The following is a 27,358-nucleotide window of genomic DNA, read 5'->3' as shown; positions in this document are numbered from 1 at the left end:
CTACCTCCACTAGTTTTGTTCATAGTGATACTTCCTAAGACCCACTTGACTTTACATTCCAGGATGTCTGGCTGTAGGTGAGTGATCACCCCATCATGATTATCTGGGTGGTGAAGATCTTTTTCGTATAGTTCTTCTGTGCATTCTTGCCACGTCTTCTTAATATCTTCTGCTTCTGTTAGATCCATACCATTTCTGTCCTTTTTTCTTGAAGAGATCTCTAGTCTTTCCTGTTCTATTGTTTTCCTCTATTTCTTTGCATTGATCACTGAGGAAGGCTTTCTTATCTCTCCTTGCTATTTTTTGGAACTCTGCATTCACATGGGTATATCTTTCCTTTTCTCCTTTGCCTTTCGTTTCTCTTTACTCAGCTATTTTTAAGGCCTCGTCAGACAACCATTTTGCCTTTCTTTTTCTTGGGGATGGTCTTGATCACTGCCTCCCGAACAATGTCACAAACCTCCATCCATAGTTCTTCAGGCACTCCGTCTATCAGATCTAATCTGTTGAATCTGTCTGTCACTTCCACTGTATAATTATAAGGGATTTGATTTAGGTCATACCTGAATGGTCTAGTGATTTTCCCTACTTTCTTCAGTTTAAGTCTCAATTTGCAATAAGGAGTTCATGATCTGAGCCACAGTCAGCACCTGGTCTTGTTTTTGCTGACTGTATAGAGCTTCTCCACCTTGACTGCAAAGAATATAATCAATCTGATTTCAGTGTTGACCATCTGGTGATGTCCATGTCTAGAGTCTTCTCTTGTATTGTTGGAAGAGGGTGTTTGTCATGACCAGTGCATTCTTTTGGCAAAACTTTAGCATAAACTCAGGCCTTGTGGTGGCTCACTGGTAAAGAATCTGCCTGCAACGCAGGAAACGTGCAGGAGACATGGGTTCAATCCCTGGGTTGGGAAGAAAGGAAATGGCAGCCCACTCCAGTATTCTTGCCTAGAAAATCCCATGAACAGAGGAATTTGACATATATGTATATGTATATATACATACATACACATATATCTGAATTTGGTGGGACCCCAACATTTCACAATTGCCGTATAAAATTGCATTACAGTTTTGGATACAAGTTGGTTTCTCCAAAGGACTCAGTCACTTTGGGGACAAAGACTTTCTTAATCCTAGCTGTAGCTCCAGGGTCTAGAACACTGTCTGGCTCTTACAGGGAGGACATTCGTTCTGGCTTTTCCAAGTATTTGATATATTTTAATTATCATTTTCAACCAATCAACGTACTAAACATGTTGTTACTGTTTAGTTGCTAAGTAGTGTCCAAGCCTTTGAGAGCCCATGGACCGTAGCCTGCCAGGATCCTCTCTCCAAAGGATTTCCCAGGCAAGAATACTGGCATGGGTTGCCATTTCCTTCTCTTAAGAGCTCCTTCCCACCCAGGGATCAAACCCACATTTCTTGCTTGGCAGGCAGATTTTGGCGAATTCTTTACCACTGAGCCACCTGGAAAGCCCAATGTATTAAACATATGATCAGTTTTTAAACGTATGAAATACTTATCAGAAAAAATCTTTATCACGTGGAGTTCAGAAAACATCAAAGAACACTAGGCCTTCAACAAATGTTTGTAAAACAAATGCATTAGACTTTAGAAGACAAAAAGATAAACTTAAGCCCTAGCATCAGCCCAACAGATCTTACATGCAGCAATAAAAGTTCAGGACAGCATACTTAAAAAGTATGCTCATGAAACCATCCGTCAAGTAGCTAGCTAACTAAACAATCGCTATCACTTTCCTTAAATAGCTTTTAACAAAGCCAAGGTGTCTCAGTCTCATATAATAAGTCACCCAGTTGCCTAGAATATCCATTCACTACTCAGACAAAAGCTAAGGGTCGGAGATTTTATTGACATTCCTGAATACTACAGTGTCATTTCTTGAACCCAAACTTAAGACTATCTAACTCTAGGTTACTAACAGACAGGTTAGCTTGGATGTTTACTACACCAGGGAAAGCTGGCTTTTCCCCATTCATGAGGGTAAAACCGTCCCACCTCCTTCACTTTAGATTCAGTTAAACAATTCAAAAAACTACCTAATTAAATTCTAAGTTCAGCGGAATGCTACAGCCCAAACCATAGTGCTAGCGGTAATCGGTCTGCCAACGCAAGAGACTCAAGAGAGACGGGTTCGATCCCTGGATTGGGAAGATCCCTTGGAGGAGGAAAAGGCAACACCCTCCAACATTCTTGCCTGGAAAATTCCAAGGACACAGGAGCCTGGCGGGCGACGGGTCCATGGGATTGCAGAGTCCGACACGAGTGAGCACACACACACACATACATACATATACCATAGTGCAGCGCTTAGGAAATGATATCTTTAAAACACCGTGCATTAAAAGTTGCCAAAGGTCGAGAGCCGCTAACACGTCTTGAAATGTACAGACCACGCCCAAGTTTCACCAGCTGAGCACCTTACTGGTCGCGGAGCGGCGCAAAGCAGGAGAGCAAAACGCACGAATTAATCGCTTGGGCTGCGGACTAATCTGTAAGGTTTGAGTCTCGAAACTTTTGGCGTTGTGGAGGTTAGAAAGGGGTCCCTTTGCGTTAGGCCTAAACTTGGGCTAGAAAAGAGAAAGGGGCCTGGCGAAAAGAAAAGGAGTAGGCTCCCGACTTCCAGCGTTCTCGGCAGGGCCGTTAAACGCAGCAGGAAAGCGGGCGTGTGTTTTCTTCTTCCATTTCCCGCCTCCCAGGAGACGCGAGCCCAAGCCCTTCCCCTCCTTTTCACCCCGACGGGGTCCAATGGCAGTCCCCGCCGCGGAGTCGTGTCGAAAGACATCCCGCCCTTGGGGTCCCTACGCCCCACCTTCCCAGCCCGGCGGGAGGCGGTGGCCGTGGCCGTCACGTGACCTGCCTGCCGCCAAGTGAGGCCGCTTTTGCGACGAGGTGACAGCCAAATGGTGCGACAGGAGGAGCTGCCGCCGCGGCCGCACCGCCCTGCACCGAGAGGCTTAAGGCGGCTCCTGGTGTCGCCCAGAGGCAGCGACTGAGCAAGGGAGTCCGGCGCAGACGGGCGGGCGAGCGGCGGCGGCGGCGGGCGGCGAGGGGGAGCCCGCTACTAGTACCCTCGCTCCCCGCCGCTCTCCATGAACCTAAGCCGCGCCTCCAGCGGGGGCTGCGCCTCCATGAATCCCTAGGTTTTTTCTTTCTCTCCCCACTCCTCACCCCCCACCCCGGATCCCGTCCCGCCTTCTCCCTTCGCCGGCAGCGGCTGCGTCCAGGTGCGGAGTTCAGAGCGGATCGCAATGGCGTCCAATCCCGAACGGGGGGAAATTCTGCTCACCGAACTGCAGGTAAGGGCCGCGGCCCGGGCGCGAGGCGGTGGCGGAGGAGAGAGGGAGGGAGGGGGAGGGTCTGGCTCCGGGTAGGGGGCCGTGGGGAGCCGTGTGGCCGCCGCGCCCCTAGCCCGCTAAGTGCGGAAACTCTGGGATGTCACTCGGGAGCCGCTTCCTTCTGAAGCCAGAGCCTCTGGCCCCGCTGGAGCCCTGGCCTGCCACCGCTTTAATTTGACTCTACCCACCAGAGGGACCCCATCTTGCGGCCGAATTCCGCTCTCACTCGGTGCGGGGGCGGCCAGCCCGCTGCCCCCTTCTTAGTGTCAGAGCCGCCCGCGGACACCCCTGGCGCCCCCTCCCTCCTCTTGGCGGGGCCCCGCCCCGCCTTTCCCTAGAACACCGCTCCTTAAACTCCTTTGAATGACTCCCAAGCTGTTTTCTCGTCCCTCCCCTTCCCCTCCGACTCCGCACAAAGAGCGCCCCCATAACTTCCAGCCCCCAGACAAGTTTTTTTTTCTTTCTTTTTTTAAGGGGAAAAAAAAAAAAAAAAAGGGAGGGGGGGAAGTATCTCACCAAATGCTTGCTTCACTTCACCAGCCCTCTTCAGGTGACTAGATTTTTTTTTTCTTTTATCTTGCGGGCTACTCTTTTTTTTGTTGTTGTTAAACGAATAGATACAGGTCCCCTTCTCAACTACTCCCCTGCTCAGATCGGGAAGCCCAGATGCTGATGCTTTTCAGGCTTTCATTTTCCCTCCTGTTTGAATACCAGAAAAAGAGCTACAGAAGTTGTTTACAAAGGGCAAAGCAGTCGACTCAGGGAAAATGTTGGGCACCACATGCTTGCAGAAGACGAGAACAAAATAGATAGCTTAATTAGTTAAGTCCACGTTAAGTAGCAATATTATTCTTTCCATTTTCCAGCTAAATATTTGATGATGTAGGCATGATTTTTGTTTTTAGATCTCTATGATGTGCGCTACCTTGTAGAGTTTATTTTTTTACTTTGGAGTGTACCAGAGATGTTTACATCTGGATTAAAGTTTCATGCTTGTTCTCTGACTTAAACTTATTTTGGTTTGTTTAAATATAGTCGTTTTCTAGCTACTTGAAGATTGAGATGGAAATTAAGAGAAGAAAAAAATAGCCCACTTACATTGATGTTTTGTGTATGTGCTGGGCAGTTAATTTTTTTGAGAAGGCTTAATCTAGGCACCCTGAAGGATTGATTCTTGATTTCAAAATTCAGTTGCTTCTACATTTTTTGCTGTTTAAATATATTTTTCGGTAAAATCCTGTATTAGTTGGTTTATTGTGCATTTAGATGTAAGCTTGACGGCACTGTTGTAATACTTGATATTTCCTCCATAAAAAATAGAAATTTCAGTAAGGTGTATCAATGCACGTTTGTGAATTTGGAATCCTTTAGAAACGCACAGCTGAATTTCATATTACTGAACATGTTGCTGTATAGTGTTCTAATTACTCTTAGCTTTTTCTAAGGAGGTCTTACAACATACCAGTTTGCTAAATGAATGGAATTTGTTTTATTACTTTACATGAGCTTTTGAAGTGAAATTTGAGGCACATTGGAAACGCTTTCCATTATCTAGCCTTGAAATATGAAAAGCATACTAATGACTGAAAAAAACCTTGGAAATGACAAGAGAATTTTCTTTGAGTAGAGTGGCTTCAGAATCATAAAGTATTTGGTATCCTTATTTGTATTTATAGAGAGTTGACATAAAAGATTCTTACTTTAGCACTGAATGTGAAAATATATTTTCATCTGTATTAAAATATAAGATTTAGGAACTTTTGATAAGACCGGTTTTTACAGTAACAAGGAAGCATGTTAAATAAATAGAAATATTTAAACATGAGTATTTTAAAAATGGGACCAAACTAGGGGAACATCCAATCTAAAGCTAAACTTTTAAATAAACTAAAATATAACTCCCTCCAGAAAAAGCATAGTTTTTATTAAGTGTTACTGATAGGCTGTCATGTATATCCAGGGCATTTTTCTTGGTATACTTGACTCTTAGTTCTAATAAAGGTTATTGCATTTGAACTTTATCATGTTTATTAAAATAATTGAGAATAGTATTTATATCAGCACTCAAATAAACCATGATAAAATTTGCTTCACAAGTATTATGCATCTGTTCAGACATTCTATTATTTCATTGGGTTATGAAACTAGAATATAGTAACCAAGTATTTATCAAACTTGTTTGGAGAACCAATTTTTAAAAACCGTCTAAGTTGTTTGAATTTATTTAAATTGAAAAGTTGTTTAATGTGAGGTTCTTAATGCTTTTCTGCTGTAAAGATTTTAAGTATTTAAATAGTAATTTGTATAGCAAAATTTTAAATTGTTTAGTTGAAAACTGTTACTTTCCCTTATCTCACTGAAAGTTACATGTTACAGCCTCTTTTAATGAAATTGATATTTATTTAGAAATATTGTATATCCAACTTTTAAAAATTTATTTTTCAAATTATATTACGGAATTTGAAATACTTTACTACTTGAGATGAAACCAATAACTTTTGGTTATGAAAAGACAAAGAAAACCTGAAACCAGTCTTATTAATTACTGTAATATTTTTGTATAATGTAATGTTCCTCATTCTTGTTAGTCATTTAGGAGGCTTATTCAGCAAGGAATCATTAGTAAAGTATACACAAACTTTGATGGCTGGAGGCTTTAATGTGTAAGGAAGAATATATGCTGTGGTAAAAACAAAAATAGGCTGTTAAAAAATATAAACTTGGTTGGTAATTTCTAATTATCTCTTATAATTAACTATGTCCTGTTCTCTTGTTTTTTATTTGAAGTGTAGTGGGAAAATTAGTGAGATACTTTTGTAAAGCCAAAGAAATTAAAGTTTAATACCACAAAAACTGAATGAAAACTATATAAAGAATCTCAAAATGAAAATGTTGGCTATGACAGTAATTTTGTAGAGTGCAGACTCAAATATTGAGTAGCATACTAATAAAATTACCTGGTTGATTATTGGAAATTCGTCTTCATCAGAATGGTTAATAAAGTGTTGGGAATCTTAAGTTCCCTTCTCAGCAGAATTTGTTTAGGTAGAGGTGACTTGCTTAAGTGGAAGGTTGAGTTAATTAGTCTTAAATTACAGGGATTTATTTCAAGAAACATTTATTGAGTAGCTACCAAAGGTATATCAGAGGGCATAAAGATGACAGGATATGGCTTTCACTTTCTACAGGAAAGTACAAAAACATTTCTTGATTATCTGCACTATGTCAAACAATGTACTTGGTACCCTGTGTACTTTATATAATCTTGAAAACCATCCAGTAAAGTTAATGTTGTTATTTCCATTTTACAGATCAGGAAACTTAAGTTCAGAAATAGTAAGTCATTCATGTTCACACTGTAAGTCTTGAGTTTGAGTTTGGATTTATATCTTTCCCACTATACCATTTGTAATATGTGGACCCATAAATAAATGTTTTGTATTCTGATGTTGTAAATATGTGAACTTTCTAAAAATTGGCCCAGAATATAGTTAAACAAAGCTAACTTTAATTTAAACTTCTCTTTATTAGGTTCCTCTATAACAAGGAAAAGTGATTTCCACATTTAGTTAGGTCATTTAACAGTACTTTATTACTGCAAATAAGGTGTAGCATTCTATAAAGAATAACAGTACAAATAACCTTTTTTTCAGGTTTTCTTCATTTAACCATTACTGTTTCTGATGAAAGTTGTTAAATGTTTGCTCAAAACTTTCCAAAAGATTTCATAGTTCTCTGTAGACTATCCATAAGATAAACTTTGCTTTAAAAATTTAAGCTATGTAACCAGGCTATGCATTTAACACTGAGTAAGTACTCAGTACATTGATTCAAAGGTTCAGTTTGTCACCTAGGATGTCTTGACTGTTAGAAGTTGTTTATGATTACTTAGTTTTCTTTAGTTTACATAGCTAATCCCTTGTCCCCAGAATATTCCCTTTAAAAGTTCAAAAGGATTTCTGCACTAGTTATGTTAAATCTACATGTGAAGTGAAGTGAAGTCGCTCAGTTGTGTCTGACTCTCTGCGACCCCATGGACTGTAGCCTACCAGGCTCCTCAGTCAATGGGATTTTCCAGGCAAGAATACTGGAGTGGGGTGCCATTTACTTCTCCAGGGGATCTTCCCACCCAGGGATCGAACCCGGGTCTCCCGCATTGTAGGCAGGTGCTTTACCGTCTGAGCTACCAGGGAATTTTACCCATTTGATGGGAAGTTAGGAGGTGACATCTATTTTGCAGTGATACTGAAAAGTAGACAGTGTCTGTGTTGTGAGGATTAAGACGTCAGTGTGAGTTGCAGGAATGTAGTATGAGAATGTAGGCACATGGGTAAGACAAGTTTCACAGCTTTTTTCAAGTTATCAATGACTGGATGGCATCACTGACTCGGTGGATGTGAGTCTGAGTGAACTCCGGGAGTTGGTTGATGGACAGGGAGGCCTAGCGTGCTGCGATTCATGGGGTTGCAAAGAGTCGGACAAGACTGAACGACTGAACTGAACTGGATGTAATACAGGTTTATTCTAGAAAATCAGGAAAATGCAGAAAAGCACAAAGAAAATAAAATGTGTTCATAGTCTCATAGTTCTATCAGTCAGTTAACTGACAAACTTTCCGAACGTATGAGTCCCAGGGCATTTGAGTTCATTTCCTCTTTTTCTTCGCTTTTATTAAAAAAAAAAGAGGGAGAGATATTTGACATACAATGTGTAATTTTAAGGTATACAACATACTGATTTGTTATTTTTTCTTCCTTCTATATCCTATATTGCTGCTGCTACTGCTGCTGCTAAGTTGCTTCAGTTGTGTCTGACCGTGTGCAACCCCAGAGACGGCAGCCCACCAGGCTCCCCTGTCCCTGGGATTCTCCAGGCAAGAACACTGGAGTGGGTTGCCATTTCCTTTTCCAATTCATGAAAGTGAAAAGTGAAAGTGAAGTCGCTCAGTTGTGTCTCACTCTTAGGGACCCCATAGACTGCAGCCTACCAGGCTCCTCTGTCCATGGGATGTTCCAAGCAAGAGTACTGGAGTGGGGTGCCATTGCCTTCTCCGATATCCTATATTACTTACTAGAAATTTACAGAGAAATGAGGTTCATAGAGTTTTAAGACAGAAATAACTATAAGTTAAAAGTTGCCACTAGTTCTTGATAAATGGATCTAACTAGTTTTATTGACTGTTTTTGTCTCAAAATATTTTGATTTTGAGTAAGTCTTTGTGCTGAAACTAGTATTATAAAATGATAGCTCTAAAATGGTCATGTTTTCTTATTGTCTCTAATTAGTACAAGAGAGATTAGTTCTAGTCTCCTTACAGCTCCTACTATTCACAAATGATCAATATATATTTTAAAATTATTTTAAGTTTTTATCTATTTGTTTTTGGCTGCGCTGGGTCTTCATTGCTTTGCAAGAGCTTTCTCTAGTTGCCGCCAGTGGAGGCGTTGTGGTGTGTGGAGCACAGACTCCAGGTGCACAGGCTTCAGTAGTTGTAGCACGTGGGCTCAGTAGTTGTGGTGCATGGGCTTAGTCGCTCCACACCATGTGGGATCTTCACAGACTAGGGATCCAACCCACATCCCCTTCATTGGCAGATGGATTCTTATCCACAGAGTCACCAGGGAAGTCCTGTTACCAGTGTTGAGTAGGAAAGGTATGGACAGGGAGGCCTGCTGCTGCTACTGCTGCTAAGTCGTGTCAGTCGTGTCCGACTCTGTGCGACCCCATAGACGGCAGCCCACCAGGCTCCCCTGTCCCTGGGATTCTCCAGACAAGAACACTGGAGTGCGTTGCCATTTCCTTCTCCAATGCATGAAAGTGAAAAGTGAAAGTGAAGTCGCTCAGTCGTGTCCGACTCTTAGCGACCCCATGGACTGCAGCCTACCAGGCTCCTCCATCCATGGGATTTTCCAGGCAAGAGTACTGGAGTGGGGTGCCGTTGCCTGGCATGCTGCAATTCATGGGGTCGCAAAGAGTCAGACAAGACTGAGCGACTGAACTGAACTGAACTGAAGGGCCTTTTCCAGGTGTTTTCTGTTGGCCCCAGGGCTTTGCATCTGATTCCTTGGGCTCTCCTTTCTGATTTTTAAATTTGGCAACAGTAAATTTTCATGTCTCTTATCATGTAGTTCCTCTGTGTCTATTTTTAAACAAATGGGAAGAGTGGAGTGGTAGTTTGTAGAGATGAATATCACTTAAAATAATGTTACTTCCAGACGCATATATGATGTGTGAATAGAGTAGTTAATTTTGTGTCATTTTCTAGTATTGTGTTCTATGTTAAACAATTGTCAAGTGTCTACTGTTTTTCAGATACCCATCTTACTCTAGAGTATGACAAAATCATGTGACATTTAATATGGTTATATACAGCAGAGTTCAAACTTGGCAACAAAGAAAGTTAAAACTAGTTAAAAGCTTTAAAAAGATATGTAAAATCTTGACTGGAAAAAAATATACTAATGGAAAAGTAAGCTTCTAATGTCTTAGAAAAGCAGAAATAGAGAACATTTATTTTGATACATGTCTAGATTCCCTTAATTTTAATCTAATGAAATCTTACTTGAAGCTATCTCGTCACATTTAGTTTTTCACAATCTCAGAAACCTTAAAGTTTTCTAACAGTATATACATAACTATTATCTGTTAAAAATGAAGAACAGGAAAGCCTGAGGAGTGTATTTGATGATGATAATAAATACCTTAGATCCGAAGGTAACATCTGAAGGTAACATCATTTAGACATCAACATCTAAATGTTGATGTCATGTTATAGAGATGAACTGATAGATAAGAATTACATAATATATACCATTATTATAAGAATTTGTCTATTTTAGGAAATGGCAATGTTTAGTTTTTATAATTGGTTGAAGCTTTACTGCTCTGGCTTACAGACATCTTAATTTATTGGAATGTTGTTATTATAGAATTAAGAATTTATTTTAGATTGCAGAAAATATACTTATAACCTAATATGTGTGCTGAAATTATGTATTTTACAATTAATCATATTGTTTTCCCTTTGCTATAGTTATTTGTGAAGTAATTCTCTAAGGAGGTGCTTCTTTTGTCTGTTTCAGAATTTTCATTGAACAAATTTCATTAAATTTTCAGATTTTATTTTTCTTTTTATTAAACCTTAGGTACACTGGTTTGGATTAATCATTATCCATCTATATATATTGTAATAAACACCCAGGAATCACTACACACTCCCTAACTCCCCCACAAAGCTAGGATCTTAACCTACACATGGCTTTTCTTTATTCCATTCCCCTACCTCCACTTTCTTGTCATCCAGAGTAACCATCATGTTGAGTTCTGTGTTCATTCTCTTTCTTTGAATTCAGTTTTCTTGGACATATAATTCTAAAAGTTGTACCTCTTTTTTTTTTTTTTAATTTTATTTTATTTTTAAACTTTACATAATTAGTTTTGCCAAATATCAAAATGAATCCGCCATAGGTATACATGTGCTCCCCATCCTGAACCCTCCTCCCTCCTCCCTCCCCATACCATCCCTCTGGGTCGTCCCAGTGCACCAGCCCCAAGGATCCAGTATCGTGCATCGAACCTGGACTGGCATCTCGTTTCATACATGATATTTTACATGTTTCAATGCCATTCTCCCAAATCTTCCCACCCTCTCCCTCTCCCACAGAGTCCATAAGACTGTTCCATACATCAGCGTCACTTTTGCTGTCTCGTACACAGGGTTATTGTTATCATCTTTCTGAATTCCATATATATGCATTAGTATACTGTATTGGTGTTTTTCCTTCTGGCTTACTTCACTCTGTATGATAGGCTCCAGTTTCATCCACCTCATTAGAACTGATTCAAATGTATTCTTTTTAATGGCTGAGTAATACTCCATTGTGTATATGTACCACAGCTTTCTTATCCATTCATCTGCTGATGGACATCTAGGTTGCTTCCATGTCCTGGCTATTATAAACAGTGCTGCGATGAACATTGGGGTACACGTGTCTCTTTCCCTTCTGGTTTCCTCAGTATGTATGCCCAGCAGTGGGATTGCTGGATCATAAGGCAGTTCTATTTCCAGTTTTTTAAGGAATCTCCACACTGTTCTCCATAGTGGCTGTACTAGTCTGCATTCCCACCAACAGTGTAAGAGGGTTCCCTTTCCTCCATACCCTCTCCAACATTTATTATTTGTAGACTTTTGGATCACAGCCATTCTGACTGGTGTGAAATGGTACCTCATAGTGGTCTTGATTTGCATTTCTCTGATAATGAGTGATGTTGAACATCTTTTCATGTGTTTGTTAGCCATCTGTATGTCTTCTTTGGAGAAATGTCTATTTAGTTCTTTGGCCCATTTTTTGATTGGGTCATTTATTTTTCTGGAATTGAGCTGGAGGAGTTGCTTGTATATTTTTGAGATTAGTTGTTTGTCAGTTGCTTCATTTGCTATTATTTTCTCCCATTCTGAAGGCTAAAAGTTGTATCTCTTATTGAGTTGTTTATGGTCTCTCCAAACTTGATTTTTCACTTATATTGCTGATTTAACCATATTGTATTTGCTGTGTAACATTTCAATGAGTAAAATATTCAGCTCTCCCCTTATGGGATATTTGGATAGTTATCCACTGATTTTTCCTTATTGGGTGTTTATTTTATGGTTTTTGTAATTGTGAACAATGATGAATGTTCTGTGCATATTTTCTTCTTGCATATATATGAATTTCTATTAATTATACACCAACATGTAGAAATTGTCAGAGAAGGCAATGGCATCCCACTCCAGTACTCTTGCTTGGAAAATCCCATGGACGGAGGAGCCTGGTAGGCTGAAGTCCATGGAGTCTCGAAGAGTCGTACACGACTGTGCGACTTCACTTCCACTTTTCACTTTCACGCATTGGAGAAGGAAATGGCAACCCACTCCAGTGTTCTTGTCTGGAGAATCCCAGGGACGGGGGAGCCTGGTGGGCTGCCGTCTATGGGGTCGCACAGAGTTGGACACGACTGAAGTGACTTAGCAGCAGCAGCAGCAGCATGTAGAATTGTTACTTCACATGGTAATGCCCAGCTTCCAGTGTGGTGGTGCCAATTTATATTCATGTCAGCATATAATAGATAAAAGATCCTTTGCTTATCCATCTTCTCTGACATTTGGTATTGTCTTAATGTTTTGCAGATGAGGAAAGTGAAAAATGCGATCTTATTATGGTCTTGATTTAGGTCTTGATTTACATTTTCCTGAATTGGTTATTCAGTTATATGCATAGCTTGTCAATAAAGTGCTGTAGTTGATCAGATTTAATATTGAATATAAATAGAAAATAGTCTTCTCTTGCAGGATTTATTGGTATTTACAGATCTAGAATACTAAATACAGTTCTTATCATTTCTGTGGTATCTTTTGATGAAAAAATTAATCTTTATTTTAGATAAATTTATTGATGGTCTGCCTGAAAAACTTTTTGACAAATTGAGCACTCCTTAAAATTCCACTAAGAAAAATGCATTTGTTGAATATATAAATATATGTATATCATATAATCAAGAAAACTTTATAACTTAAGGTACCTTTTTGATAAATAAGTGAATTTACTGATTGATCATGTAGCATTTTGATCCACTGGCAAATTAGCCTGCTTCCTATTTTGCAACTCTTGTAACTGAATATATTATCCAATATGGCAAGTATGTGTCAATACTCATCCAGTTGTTAAACTGGATGTGTATCCAATTGTTAAATTATATGTGTATCAGTTTCAGGACAAGAATTAAATCTTACTGGATTTTCTGTCCCTAGCACCTGACATATGGCTTATAGTTAATATATGCTTGCATAAACAAATGCATAATAAATGATGTCTATGACTAATTCTGTGACCAGTTACTACATCTGACTTCTCTGTATCCCTAAAGGTGATCATTCTTTCCCTGGTTGACCAAACTAAAAAAATCTACTGGTCACTTTTACTTGACTGCTGTCTCAGCCTATTCGGTTGATTCTTCTACTTATGTAAAGTGAATTCATTCATCACTTTGCCACTATGTAAGTTTGGACTCTGATTATCATTTGGATTGGATTGCAATATTCCACCTCTACCTTTTCAGTCTCATTCTGTTTTTGTTTAGACTGTGTACAACTGCTAGATTGAGAAGTTGTCTGCAGCTTCCAGGGACTCCTGACTGCTTGTGAGATATAGTCCTAATTTCTTAGCTCAGCACTGAAAGCTGTCATTGTTGTGGCCTCAAAATACCTTTTAATTCTTAACTCTTTTCATGCAGACAACCTGATTTTTAGGGATACTGTGATTAGCGATTTTTTCTCACCTATATTCTGTCTATATTGTTACATTTTATCAACTGGAATGCTTCTTTAGGACATAGTTTAAATCAGCTTTTTAATTTTTTTCCCTTATATTCCCCTAGTCATGAATAATGTCTCCTCAAAACTTAAGTAGGCTATTTTCTATCTCATGACTTTTACCATACATTGTATTCCACTGTAGTTGTTTGTATCCTACCTCATCTTCTCTCCTGTGTTGAATGCTTAAAATCTTTGATGAAAAGAACTATATATGCTGTCTTCATCTTTACTGTTTTGTCCTGAGCAGAGCAACTTGTACACAGTAGCTATTTATTAAAGTTTGAGAAGGCAATGGCACCCCACTCCAGTACTCTTGCCTGGAAAATCCCATGGACGGAGGAGCCTGGTAGGCTGCAGTCCATGGGGTCGCTAAGAGTCGGACACGACTGAGCGACTTCACTTTCACTTTTCACTTTCATGCATTGGAGAAGGAAATGGCAACTCACTCCAGTGTTCTTGCCTGGAGAATCCCAGGGACGAGGGAGCCTCATGGGCTGCCATCCACGGGGTCACAGAGTTGGACACAACTAAAGCGACTTAGCAGGCAGGTTGAATAAATATCAGTCTTTTGCCTAAAAGTCCCCAAATTTTAAGTGTATTACTTTAAACTGGTTTTTTTTCTTCTATTTTTGCTGTGGTATTTATGAGGGAATAGAACTGCATTATGTTGTTTTTCTTTAGGTGGAGCCAGTTGATCAGTATATGACTTTAAGTTTATTACCTTCAGTTGTAGTAATTTGGTCTTCCCAAGTGGCTCAGTCGGAGAAGGCAGTGGCACCCCACTCCAGTACTCTTGCCTGGAAAATCCCATGGATGGAGGAGCCTGGTAGGCTGCAGTCCATGGGGTCGCTAAGAGTGAGACATGACTGATCAACTTCACTTTCACTTTTCACTTTCATGCATTGGAGAAGGAAATGGCAACCCACTCTAGTGTTCTTGCCTGGAGAATCCCAGGGACGGGGGAGCCTGGTGGGCTGCCGTCTATGGGATCGCACAGAGTTGGACACAACTGAAGTGACTTAGCAGGTAGCTCAGTAGTAAACAATTCACCTGCCAAAGTAGGAGTCACAGGAGCCACAGGTTCAATTCCTGGTTCAGGAAGATCCTCTGGACAGAGGAGGCTGGCAGGCTATAGTCCTTGGGGTCACATAAGAGTTGAACATGACTGAGCCTTTGAGCATGTACATAGTACTTTAGGGATCCTAAATTACCATGGGATTACGTAGTAATCCTAAATTCTTGAGGAATTCAGAATTTCCATAGGACAGAGGAAGCAGGCTCCTCTGTCCATGGGATTTCCCAAGCAAGAATACTGGAGTGGGTTGCCATGTCCTTCTCTAGGGGATCTTCCCAACCTGGGGATGGAACCCATGTCTCCTGCTTGGCAGACAAATTCTTTACCAGTGAGCCACCTGGGGAACCCAGTATGTAAGTTACAGTGTACAGTATAGTGATTCACAATTTTTAAAGGTTATGCTCCATTTATCAGTTCAGTTCAGTCGCTCAATCGTGTCCGACTCTTAGCAACCCCATGGACTGCAGCACGCCAAGATTCCCTGTCCATCACCAACTCCTGGAGCTTGTTCAAACTCATGTCCATCGAGTCGGTGATACCATCTAACCAGCTCATCCTCTGTCATCCCCTTCTCCTCCTGCCTTCAGTATTTCCCAGCATCAGGATCTTTTTCCAAGGAGTCAGTTCTTCGAATCAGGTGGCCAAAGTATTTTAGTTTCAGCTTCAGCATCAGTCCTTTCAATGAATATTCAGGACTGGTTTTCTTTAGGATAGACTGGTTTGATCTCCTTGCAGTCCAAGGGACTCTCAAGAGTCTTCTTCAGCACCACAGTTCAAAAGTATCAATTCTTTAGCACTCAGCTTTCTTTGTAGTCCACCTCTCACATCCATATATGACTACTGGAAAAACCATAGCTTTTTATTGTAAAATATTGACTGTATTCCCTGTATTGTACACTGTATCCTTTTTGTACCTCTTAATCCCCTACTACTGTATTGCCCCTACCTCCACCCTTCTCCCTACTGGTAACCACTAGTTTGTTCTATCAGAGTCTGCTTCTTTTTTGTTATTTTCACTAGTTTGTTACATTTTTTAGATTCTACACGTAAATGACACCATACAGTGTCTGGCTTATTTCACTTAGCATAACACCCTTCAAGTCTATCCATGTTGCTACAGATGATAAAATTTCATTCTTTTTTATGGCTGAGTAGTATTCCTGTGTGTGTGTGTGTGTGTGTGTGTGTGTGTGTAACACGTGCACGTACCACAATTTCTTTTATCCATTCATCTGTGGGTGGACACTTAGACGCTTAGATAGCTTCCATATCTTGGCAAATATAAATAATGCTGCTGTGAACATTGGGATTCATGTATCTTTTTGAATCTTTTGTGGTTTTTTTGGATATACAGGAGTAGAATTACTGGGTCCCGTGTAGTTCTATTTTTAGTTTTTTTGAGAAAACTGTTTTCTGCAGTGGCTGTATCAATTTACATTCTTACCAAGAGTTTAGGAGGGTCCTCTTTTCTCCATATCCTCACCAACGTTTGCTTATTTTAACTTTTTATTTCATCTTGAAGCATAGTCGATTAACAATGTTGTGTTAGTTTCAGGTGTACAGCAAAGTGATTCAGTTATATAATACATGTATTTATTCTTTTCACATTGTTTTCCCAGTTAGGTTGTTACATAATGTTGAGGGGAGTTCCTGTACTATACAGCAAGCAGGTCCTTGCTGGTTATCCATTTTAAATAACAGCAGTGTATATACATGTCAGTTGGAGAAGGAAATGGCAACCCACTCCAGTATTCTTGCCTGGAGAATCCCAGGGACAGAGGAGCCTAACGGGCTGCTGTCTATGGGGTCGCACAGAGTCGGACACGACTGAAGCGACTTAGCAGCAGCAGCAGCAGCAGCATATACATGTCAATCGGAAACTCCCAAACTATGCATAGTTCTCCCTACCCCCACCCCTCACCTCTGTTAACTATAATTTCCTTCTCTAAGTCTGTGAGTCTGTTTCTGTTTGGCAAATAAGTTCATTTGTATCTTTTTTCTTTAGATTCTGCAATAGGGGATATTATATAGTATTTTTGTTATTTGTGTTGTTTTTGTTGCCAGCCATTCTGACAGATGTTAAGTAATATCTCATTGTGGTTTTGAGGTGCATTTCCCTGATGTGTTTTTTTGAATGATTTACATAAAGTTCCTGGTATATAGTAATCTTTCCCTTGGAAGTTTATATTTTAGGATTACTTCATTTTTCTTTAAATATTTAAGTTTTGTGGTTGACAGGCTGACCGAAGTTGGGCATAAAAGCTCTAGAGAACTGATCATACTTCATAGGTTGTTTTCCCTTTTCTTCCCTCTTTTGCTTCATGTAGAATATAATGTGGATAGCTGTCTAAAAGGTGTATGTGTTTCCATGATTGTCTTAATTTAAAGTATCAGTATGCTGAAGTATGGTGTGTAAGAATAATAAAAGAAATCATAGATAAATGATGAACTTCTAAGATTAAGCTTTCATTTGAGAATCTGTTTCTTTGTCATGCAAAAAATATGCATTGTAAATATTGAGCAGTAAAACAGTTCAGAGATTTCATGAAGCAGTTTAAGTTCAGATTCTTGTCCTTTCCCAGAGGACTTTTTATAAATTTGAACTAAGATTATGTAGTTCAAATTCCAAAATGGTCCTGTACATTTCAGCATTGAAAAAACAGACTTGTGGCAATAGACTTCTGAATTTTAATAAGTTATATCAACTCTAATTGAATATACTTGAGCTTTGATGTGTAAGTTATAGTAAATGTCCAATTGTCTGTTGCTTATTTGATAGCATAATTGACTTTTCATTTTATTTCTTTGGAGACCTTGTCTTTGCACTCCGGCATCAAGAGAGTTCTTTTTACTATAATTTTTTTTCTGGTGTGTGTTTTCATTGTGTTAAAACCTCATAAAACACTGTACAAAATTCTACAGTTAGTTTTGGCTTGTCCTTTTAAGGACTAGAAATCTTAAGTATCAGATCTAAGGTAAAATTATTTTAGTTACCAAATCCCTAAAAAAAAAAGCACTTAACTAAATCTTAAAAAAATGGACCTTTCCTTTCCTTTTCTTTGAAGTTGGCCAGATGGTGAATAGCCTGTATTTGACTATACTGTAATGGTAATCATAGAAATGGAACTAGTATTAGTTATAAAGTTCTCTCATATAAAATAAAGAGGAAAACATTGAAAAAATATGAGTAATATTACTAATGGCAATATCAGTCTATGTTTGTGAAGCATTTTTGAGCACTGTTATATGTATTATTTCAGTTGATTCTTAATCCTTTTAGTTAGGCATGAGAAGAGATTATTATACCCAGTTTACAGGTGTTCATGTTTACTCAGCCAATGCTTGCTTTAACATGAACTGTTGTCTTCTGATTCCTACCCTTCATTTTAGTCTTCTATACAATTCTAGTTCATTAACTTTTAAAGTTGTAATTTTTTCTTTAGTATACCTAAAAATGGTTAACATTATTAGAGCTATTTTTAAAATGCTTGTCATTTTTTTTTCAAGAGAACAGAACTATAAAGGTAATATATAGTTTCCAACTAGCTATTAGTATTCATGGTAGTATCAAAGTCCTCTGTAGAATTTTTGTAATATAAAAATACTGTAGAGGTGTAGTGATGCCGGCAGCAGTAGTATGTAACTTCTGGAGAGTTTATCATGATTTAAAACTTATACAAAATTTAAAAATCATTTAAAGAAGCTATTACTAATGAAGTTGAATCATATTATGTAAATTATGTTAAAATGGGCCAGTCATGTTACCCACAATATCAACCTGCAAAGTGTTTCATTGTGCATGAGATGCATTAGTGCACTGAAAAAATACTTGTTTGTTTTATATCATTTAAAGGAATAATATATTTATTCCTATAAGTGATGTTAAAGTTTAGTCTGTACTTTTTTCTAGTTTTTGACTGTGGGGTCAAATATAGTAACAAACTGCTTTAAATATAAAAGTTTTTAAAATTTTTATACAAGCTTCATTTTATATACCCTTTTCCACTCAAGTGGATGCTCAAGCATCTAATAACTTTCCTAAAATATTTTGTTGTGATGGTTTAATATTTCTAGTGATTGGAGCATTTGGGCCTAAATACATTCAAATAGATGTGTGAGAAAAAAGATGATCTGTTTGTTTTTGTTATCTACATTAATTTTATCCTCCTATCTTGCACTTAAGCAATTTCTCATTAGTGGTAGTATTCTCATCTCTACCCTAGTTTTTCCCTGCTAGGCTCTTTACAACCTGAGAGCTGTACTTTTATTATGCCCTTTTACTAAAATAGAATTCATGTTATCTTCTAAGAAAGTTAAAAATAACTGTACAGTTAACTGAATGTATTTCTGTTTTGTTTTTCTTGTTGCTCATTATGTGACTCGCCCAAGGCCAGCTCTATTGCCAGGGCCTAAAACCAAATTAAACCAAACAACAAAACAGACAGTACTTTACAACTCAGCTTTGACTTTACTTTGTCTAGCCTTGTGCCTTCTTAAAAGAGACAATACTCTCTGTCCAGCTACATCCTGAGGAAGTAGAATGCTCAGCTCTTGGCTCTAGTGGGTTAATCTAATACACCTTTATTCCTTATGGGCTTACTATAGCTTTTTCTCAGCAGATCTGATGTTTTCATGTGTAGGAAGCACGGTATTCCCTTTTTTGGTGACTTTAGATTTCCAGTTAGCTATTTTATCAGAAGTACTTATTTGGTCAGATTATGATGCTTTTAAAAAGTTTTTTGATTGTGGTGAAATGTACATGACATTTGCCATCTTAATAATTCTTGTGTGCCTTAAGTTCGGTGGCATTAAGTATATCCACTGTGTTGGGCAGCTGTCACCACCATCCATCTGTGGAGCTCTTCTCACCTTAGAAAACTGACATTGTGCAACCATTCAGCACTAACTTCTCATTACCATCTTTCTTCAAGTCCTGGCAAAAACTGTTCTACTTTCTGTCTTTATGAATTTGACATATCAATGGAATTATGCAGTGTATATCTTTCTGTGGTTGGCTTATTTCACTTCACATAATGTCCTCAAGGTTCATCTTTGTTGTAGCATGAATTTCCTTCCTTTTTAAGCGTGAATAGTATTCTGTTGTATGTATATACCATATTTTGTTTATTCACCCATTAACGGACACTTGGGTTGCTTACTTTAATGCTTTTCTCTTCATATGTATTACACTGAGGTATTATACCTAGTTGTGATCATTTGATAGGCTGTAACTGTTCAGTACAGTAGCCACTAGTCATATGTGGCTATTAAAACAAATAAATTAAAATTAAAATTTAATTCTTCAGTTGCATTAGCTACATTTTAAGTACTCAGTAGCCATATGTGGCTAGTGACTGCCTTAGGAAAGCATTGATATAAAGAACATTTTAATCATCACAGAAAATTCTGTGGAATAGTACTATATAATGAATGCATAGGCCTATTTTAATATTTTTAAATTAAGGAAAACAGAAAAGTCTCTTGTGGATTATGGAAATATTTTTATTTGTATTTGAATAAAGAAATGTTTTCGTTTTGCTTAGAAAATAATTACGTCTGTTTAAAAATAGTGTTCTTTTGTGTTTTTTTTTATAGTGAGTCGAGGTTTTGGTTCACACTGATGGGGAGGTGTTAAAGTACTTTGTACTGAATGAATGTTAAGTAAATTGATTTTCAAGGGAAGTAAATAATGTCTTAGGAGTTTAATACATTAAAAATGTATAAAGTGTCATATATATTTATATATATCAGAGATTTTCAGAAAAATAGATTGCGTTTAAAATGCTGTTTTGTGTCCATCATTCTCTTAGGACAATATGTGTTGTGTTCTCTTTTAAGAGTTGGAGTTTAGTTGGTCTCAGGTGTAGAAGACAGCATATGATGATTAGTAGTAATTTTTCCAGTTTTTCTTCATGTTGAAATCTTAAAACAGCTTTATCCTAGAAATTTTATGTTTAAAATTTTTAATTGTGTTTTTTATCAAGATATAATTGCTATATAACAGTGTAATAGTTTTAGGTATACAACATTAATGATTTGATACAGTATATGTTGCTAAATGATTATCATAATAAATCAGTTAACATCACTATCACACATAGTTACACATTTTTCTTATAAGAACTTTCATAAGATCTGCTCTTAACTACTTTCTAATATGCTATACAACATTGTTAACTAGAAATTCTGTACTGTATTCTAAGCATTTTTACTGTCATTGAAATTAGATGAAGCTTTTCTCTTTTTTTGCTGACAGTCTCAAATGCCATCTTTAGAAAACTAGGGGGCAAGTAGGGTGTGTGTGTGTGTGTTTAGCATTCCTTCTATTATTCTGCATTGTGTGTGTTCATTAATACCAGTTTGTTGACCTGTCTTTTTAGATTACTTTTTAAAAATTTATCAGAGGACATTTTTAAATGCATGAAACAGTTTTTTAACCTACTGGTTATGTTTAGAAATTATTTTGATTGCTGAATAATTGCTTGAACTTGAGAACTTATTTAAATCTAGCATTTTTATAGTAATTTAAAAAATTTTATTAATTCTGAGTATATTATTTGAAAGACTGTAAGTCAAAAATAAAATTCCTCATTTCTTATGAATAATGGTTCATATATTTCTTTTCAGAAGTAAATGGGAAATTGATCTAATTTCATTTTTCAAAGTCTATCAAATGACTTTTTTTATATCAAAACTTTTAACTGTTATTGCACTAATTTGAAAACAGTTTTTAGTTTGAACTAATATTAAGGAGCAAAAAATTAGGCAGTGTTTGTTCTGATCTAGTGGAAAGAGAATGGAGTGATATTGACAATAAGCAACTTTGGAATAGGTATCTTTTTAGGCTTAATTATTGAAATTGGACTAAGAAAGGATACCAGTTCACATTCCAGCTCTTTGTAAAACAGAAACTCTTTGTTTTTCTGTGAATAACTTGGCTTCCTATAGTTACAGTTAATGAGCTGGTATGATAATGAGAAGTGGCTGAAGCTGAGGAAAGTAGATAATTTTTTAAATCTTGTATATGTAGATACCATAAAACACCTACAAATAATATACATTGAGTTCAGGAAAGAGTTATAAAACCAGAATTGCACAATTCACTATTTGAACATTAACATTTTATTTTTATCTGATGTGCTTAAAGCAATTTTTTTCATATCTAGACAAGGATAGAATTCATTAATTCAGTCAATAGGAATGCCTATTGTGTGTCTGCTATTGTTATCAGTATAAGCAAATGAATTTTGGTATTATTGTGAAATTAAAATAAGCACCTCTTAGTTTCAGTAGTCCTCAAAGGAAACTTTTTAAAAAATTAGTTTCAAAAGTTGCATTATTAAGATGTGTTTTTGAGAGACTCTCCTTGAAAGGCAGTCATTAGGCATTGCCAACTAGACAGCATACGAAAATTTTTTATTCAGAACTTTTCATTTCTAAAAAAAGAACAGTTTATTTTAAGGACTTGTAATGTTGAAAGGATTATGTGTCAAACTGGCCATGCGATTTTAAGTGCACTATAAGTTTAGAAAACTGATCAAAATTATTTCTTATATTACTCAATAAAAAATAATTTTTAAATGTCCATAGAGTTTAGAGCAGAGGTCGCAAGTAATATGCCTTCACTGTCTAGGCAAGTAACAAAATAGTGAAACAGTTGAGTGTAAAGAACATACACACAACATGGAATTGACAAGTGTAAAAGCAACTGGCAGCAATCATTTCTTGACTGTGGTCATTTGTTTCCATGCTTTTTTTTTCCATTCTCTCATTGCTTTTTTGGGAGGAGAGATGCTCTAAATTTTAAAATATTTGTTTAAATTTTTAAAAGACTTCAACAAGGCATTTGTAGGACCCTCTCTTCGAGTACAGTAATTTGTCTTTATTAAATATTGAAGTGCCTACCATATTCAGGTACTATGTTAAGTACTATAGGCTATACAAGTAAACATTGGACCTGGCTACTTCCCTTTAGAACAATAGTACTTCTTGGGATGGTAGAAATGTCATATATCCTTATGGTAATTGTTCCATATGGTAGCCACTGCTGCTGCTGCTGCTGCTGCTGCTGCTAAGTTGCTTCAGTCGTGTCTGACTCTGTGCGACCCCATAGATGGCAGCCCACCAGGCTCTCCCGTCCCTGGGATTCTCCAGGCAAGAACACTGGAGTGGGTTGTCATTTCCTTCTCCAATTCATGAAAGTGAAAAGTGAAAGTGAAGTCGCTCAGTCGTGTCCGACTTTTCGCGACCCCATGGACTGCAGCCCACCAGGCTCCTCCATCCATGGGATTTTCTAGGCAAGAGTGCTGGAGTAGGGTGCCATTGCCTTCTCCGATGGTAGCCACTAGCCACATGTAAATCATGGCTGGAGGTCACACAGTTTCTAAGCGTGTTGTCCAGGCAGTTGCTATAGGACTTCAGAGAGGGGAGTGGTCACTTAAAGATAAACTTTAGAGAGGAGGTGAAGTTTAAACTGGCTCCAGGGATAGGTGGAATTTTATTAAGAGGAAAAGATGTTCTTGGAGAGTGGGATAATGGGAACCAAATGCATGCAGGCAGGGATAGTTAAAGAAAACTTTTCATTCTGAAGGCTGCCTCAAATTATGTTTCTTGTTTTTTTCCTATTTTGACAGGCAGATACTTTAATAGTTGAAGTTGGCCTTGATGTATTTGCTGGTTCTAAACTTTGGTCAATAGCTCAAGAAATAAGGCATTGTACTATTTTTTATTCTTTGAGGTGAACAGCCAAAAAGATGTAAAGAATGTAAACTTTAAAAAAATAGCTTTAGTACCTTTCACTCAGTTTCACTGTGAGTCTAACACTACTGTAAGAAATAAAGCCTTCTACTTTATATCATATTTATTCCTTTTCCTTGAAATATGCAGATTTCACCACTTTTAAAGTTTTTTCATCAGTTATGCGTTTTCTTTCTTGGATGATGAAAGATATTTTAACTCAGAGAGCTAAGGGGAAAGCAAATGAAAGCTTTCAAATGCTTAGTTTTCATGAGATATCCTAGTTTCAGTTGAAAATTTTTTCTATTTAATAGTTGCTGAATCTTTTTGGGGGGGAATTTAACTTGCAGCATAGTGTTTGAAGTATTATGTGTCTGTTCATTCATATATCACTTTAAAGGGACTTCTTAAGTAGTTTAGACAGGAAAATCTTTGGCTAATGCACTGATATTTTGTGTAGAAAAATGTTTTGTGAATTAAAATACTCTAAAACCCTCTTAAATAATACCTTGTGAGAGAGCATTTCCTTGATTGTCTTATGTAAAAGTAACAGTACTTTCCACTCTACCTTCCAGCACTCCTTTCCCCCTTCTGCTTCTGTGGTTTATTTATGTAGATTACATGAAATAGAGCATGTATTCCTCCTTTATGTGCCCCATACTTAATGGGCACTCAGTAAGTAGTCTCCTCTAACCTTCCTCATTCATGATGAGTAAGCAAACTCTTGCCTTTTAAAATTTATAGTGAGAGATACTTTTTAAAGTGGTAGTAGTTATTTTAATTTATGCTAATAAATGGAAATTGTTTTCATGTATTACAATAAAACCTAAAGCACACAAATAGTTTTATAACCTAAAGCACTGTTTCATCATTGTTATTACCATTTATTAAACACTTGTTATGTGACAGTCATCTGCTGGACATCTTACCCTTTTTATTTCACTGATCCTCACAATAACTCTATGAAGTGTTATTTTCTTTATTTACATATGACAAACTGAGGCATAGGGAATTAAAATTACTTGCTGATATTACACAGCAAGTTAGCTCAACAGGCATATGAAACTAGGGCTGTCTAAGCCAGTGCTTTTGTTTGTATATTTTATATTTTAGTTTTTTCTTCCAGTTTTATTGAGCTATAATTGATATGTCATACTATATAAGTTAAAAGGTATATAGCATAATTATTTGACTTAACATACACCGTGAAATAATTATCACAGTAAGTTTGGTGAACATATATCATCTCATTTCTTAAAGAGAAACAGGAAAAATATTTTTTTTCTTTTTGGTGAGAACGCTTAGGAATTTACTCTAATACCAGTATATGTATATGTATATATGTATATGTGTATATGTATATGTGTATATGTATATATAACACAGAGCAGTGTTAATCATATTTATCATGTTGTTTGTTATATCCTTGTCTTCATTTATGTTATAATCCATTTCCTTCTCCCTCCACCTGTGGTACCACCTGTGGTAACCACAAATCTGATCTCTTTTTCTGTAAGTTTGTTTGTTTGCTTGTTTTTGAAGTATAATTGACCTACAGCAATATGGTAGTTCTTGTTACACAACATATGGTTTGGTATTTCTGTACATTTCAAATAATCACCACAATAAGTCTAGTTAGAATATGTTACCACACAAAGATATTACATAGTTACTGACTTTATTCCCCAAATTGTACATTTTATACCGATTACTCATTTATTTTGCAATTGAAATTTATATTTCTTAATTTCGCTCACCTATTTTTTTTCTCCTCAACTTCACCCAGGGATCAAACTTTAGTATCTGTTCCATGATATATTTATATACACACCATACCTTCTTTATGCATTCATCTATTGATGGATGCTTGAGTTGCTTCCATATCTTGGCTGTTGTGTATTGTATAGGCACAGAGAAATAAAATTACTTGTTTATGTTACATAGCAAGTTAGCCCAACTGGAATTTGACAGTAGGTCTATCTAAATCTAAATTTATGCTCTTTTCAGGTATAGTTCATATTTTAACATTTTAAACAATTATAGAGGTGTACTGTTGAATTTTGTAATAAACATTTTCCCCATCACAGATGTGATTTGATTTACTATGGAATTTTTAGAACAACATAGTGTGATAAAAAGCTGAGGCATCTTGTCTAGTCTATAGATCTATAAAGTATTAAGTGAGAGGGCAGTATACCAATTTAGCCTACAGTATATCAACTTAGCCTAATCTAATTTTACAGATAAGAAAAATGAGACCCAGAGAGATTAAGTGATTTGTATGCCATCACTAAGTAAGGGAATCGAGACTAGAACTAAGGTATACTAACTCGAGTAGAATATGGTTTTTAATAAACAACCTTGAATGTAATAAAAGGAAAATATAACCATGTCTAGGATAAGGCAATAAGATAATTAAAAGGCTTTCTCTTTAAAAAAAAAAAACCTTTCTTTGTTGAGATCTAATTGACATACAGTAAACTGCACAATTTGATATAGTTTTGGCATACCTCTACACTCATGAAACTATTACTCATGAAAGCAATCATCGTAATGAAATATCTGTCACCCCCCAAATTTCTTTTTGACACGTTGTGATCTTGCCATTACACACTCTTTCCTCAGTTCCCAGGCTCAGAAAACTGCTCTCTTTCTTTTTTTTTTTTTTTGAAGATTTTTTTTTTTAATGTGGGCCATTTTTAAAGCCCCTTTATTGAATTTGTTTCAATAGTGTTTCTATGTTATGTTTTTTGCTTTTTGGCTGCAAGTCAGATGGGATCTTAGCACCCTGACCAGGGATCAAACCCACACACCCTGCACTCGAAGGCAGAGTCTTAACCAATGGACCACCAGGGAAGTCCCTTTCTAAAGTATAGATTTATTTGCATTTTCTAGAGTTTTACATGAATGGATCTTACAGTGTGTACTTTTTTTTAAAACATAATTTCTTACACTGTAGTGATTTTTGAGATTTTACCATGGTATTGTGTATAGCCATAGTTTGTTCCTTTTTGTTGCTGAGAAATATTCCATTGTGTGGATATACCACAATTTATCTATCTGCCTGTTCATGGATATTTGGATTGTTGCCAACTTTTCATTACAAATAAAGCTACTTACTAAGTTGGACTTCCCTAGTGGTTCGGTGATTAGGCCTCCATGCCATTACTTCAGGGGGGCATGGGCTTGATCCCTGGTTGGGGAACTAGGATCTGGCATGCTGTGTGGCCAAAAAAAAAACAAAAAGCAAAGCTGCTAGGAACATCTGTGTGCAAGTATTTTAATGTATTTATGCTTTTATTGTTTTTGGGTAATTGCTTATGAGAAAAATAATTTGGGTATGAAAAATATCTCACTATTTTAATGACGTCTCCTAACAGAGGTTTGGTGGGTTTCACTTCCTTATTGTTCATTCTGAATTTTCCTTGGTTGTGGTTTTTTGTTTGTTTTATTAACCAAAATATTGAAGGAAAGCAACTCTAATATTTTACATTTGTTCTTCCCAGGGTGCTTTAGATAATGTCAAAAGTAATCCACGAATAATTTACATTTGAATTGCTGCAGCACTTGGATCAATAATTGTTTTTACATTTTTCTTTTGAATCATTTTAACTTATTTTGTGTATTTGAAGAAAATCTAGCTTATCAGACAGTATGTGGGAAGAAAACTTACTTGCCATTTGGTTACATTCAGTAGCATGACTAGCACGAATGCTGATTGACAACTTGGAGTGGGGAGGGGAATCTCAAATTATTATTATTGTTATTGTTTCCTTGATACATAATGCCTTAGTGCCATTCTATAGATTTGCAGTAATAGCCTACCTGTTA

At 37.1% G+C, this 27,358-nt stretch overlaps 1 protein-coding gene across 3 annotated transcripts in view; it reads left to right on the top strand.

The window, feature by feature from the left end:
* The first annotated feature begins 2,924 nt into the window (after positions 1 to 2,924).
* PKN2 (protein kinase N2) overlaps positions 2,925 to 27,358 on the top strand; it is a 145,739-nt gene continuing 121,305 nt past the window's right edge. Inside the window, exon 1 of one of the 3 annotated variants that reach the window (XM_010803303.4) lies at positions 2,925 to 3,326. In XM_010803303.4, the coding sequence (XP_010801605.1) occupies positions 3,279 to 3,326 (48 nt within the window). In that variant the 5' untranslated portion in view covers positions 2,925 to 3,278. The remainder of the gene's footprint in view (positions 3,327 to 27,358) is intronic. The other 2 variants (NM_001193242.1, XM_024988972.2) reach the window with 2 other exon arrangements.

This window comes from Bos taurus, chromosome 3, assembly GCF_002263795.3.
Source record: "Bos taurus isolate L1 Dominette 01449 registration number 42190680 breed Hereford chromosome 3, ARS-UCD2.0, whole genome shotgun sequence".
Lineage (NCBI taxonomy): Eukaryota > Metazoa > Chordata > Mammalia > Artiodactyla > Bovidae > Bos > Bos taurus.
This window is presented reverse-complemented; position numbering and strand designations above follow the sequence as displayed.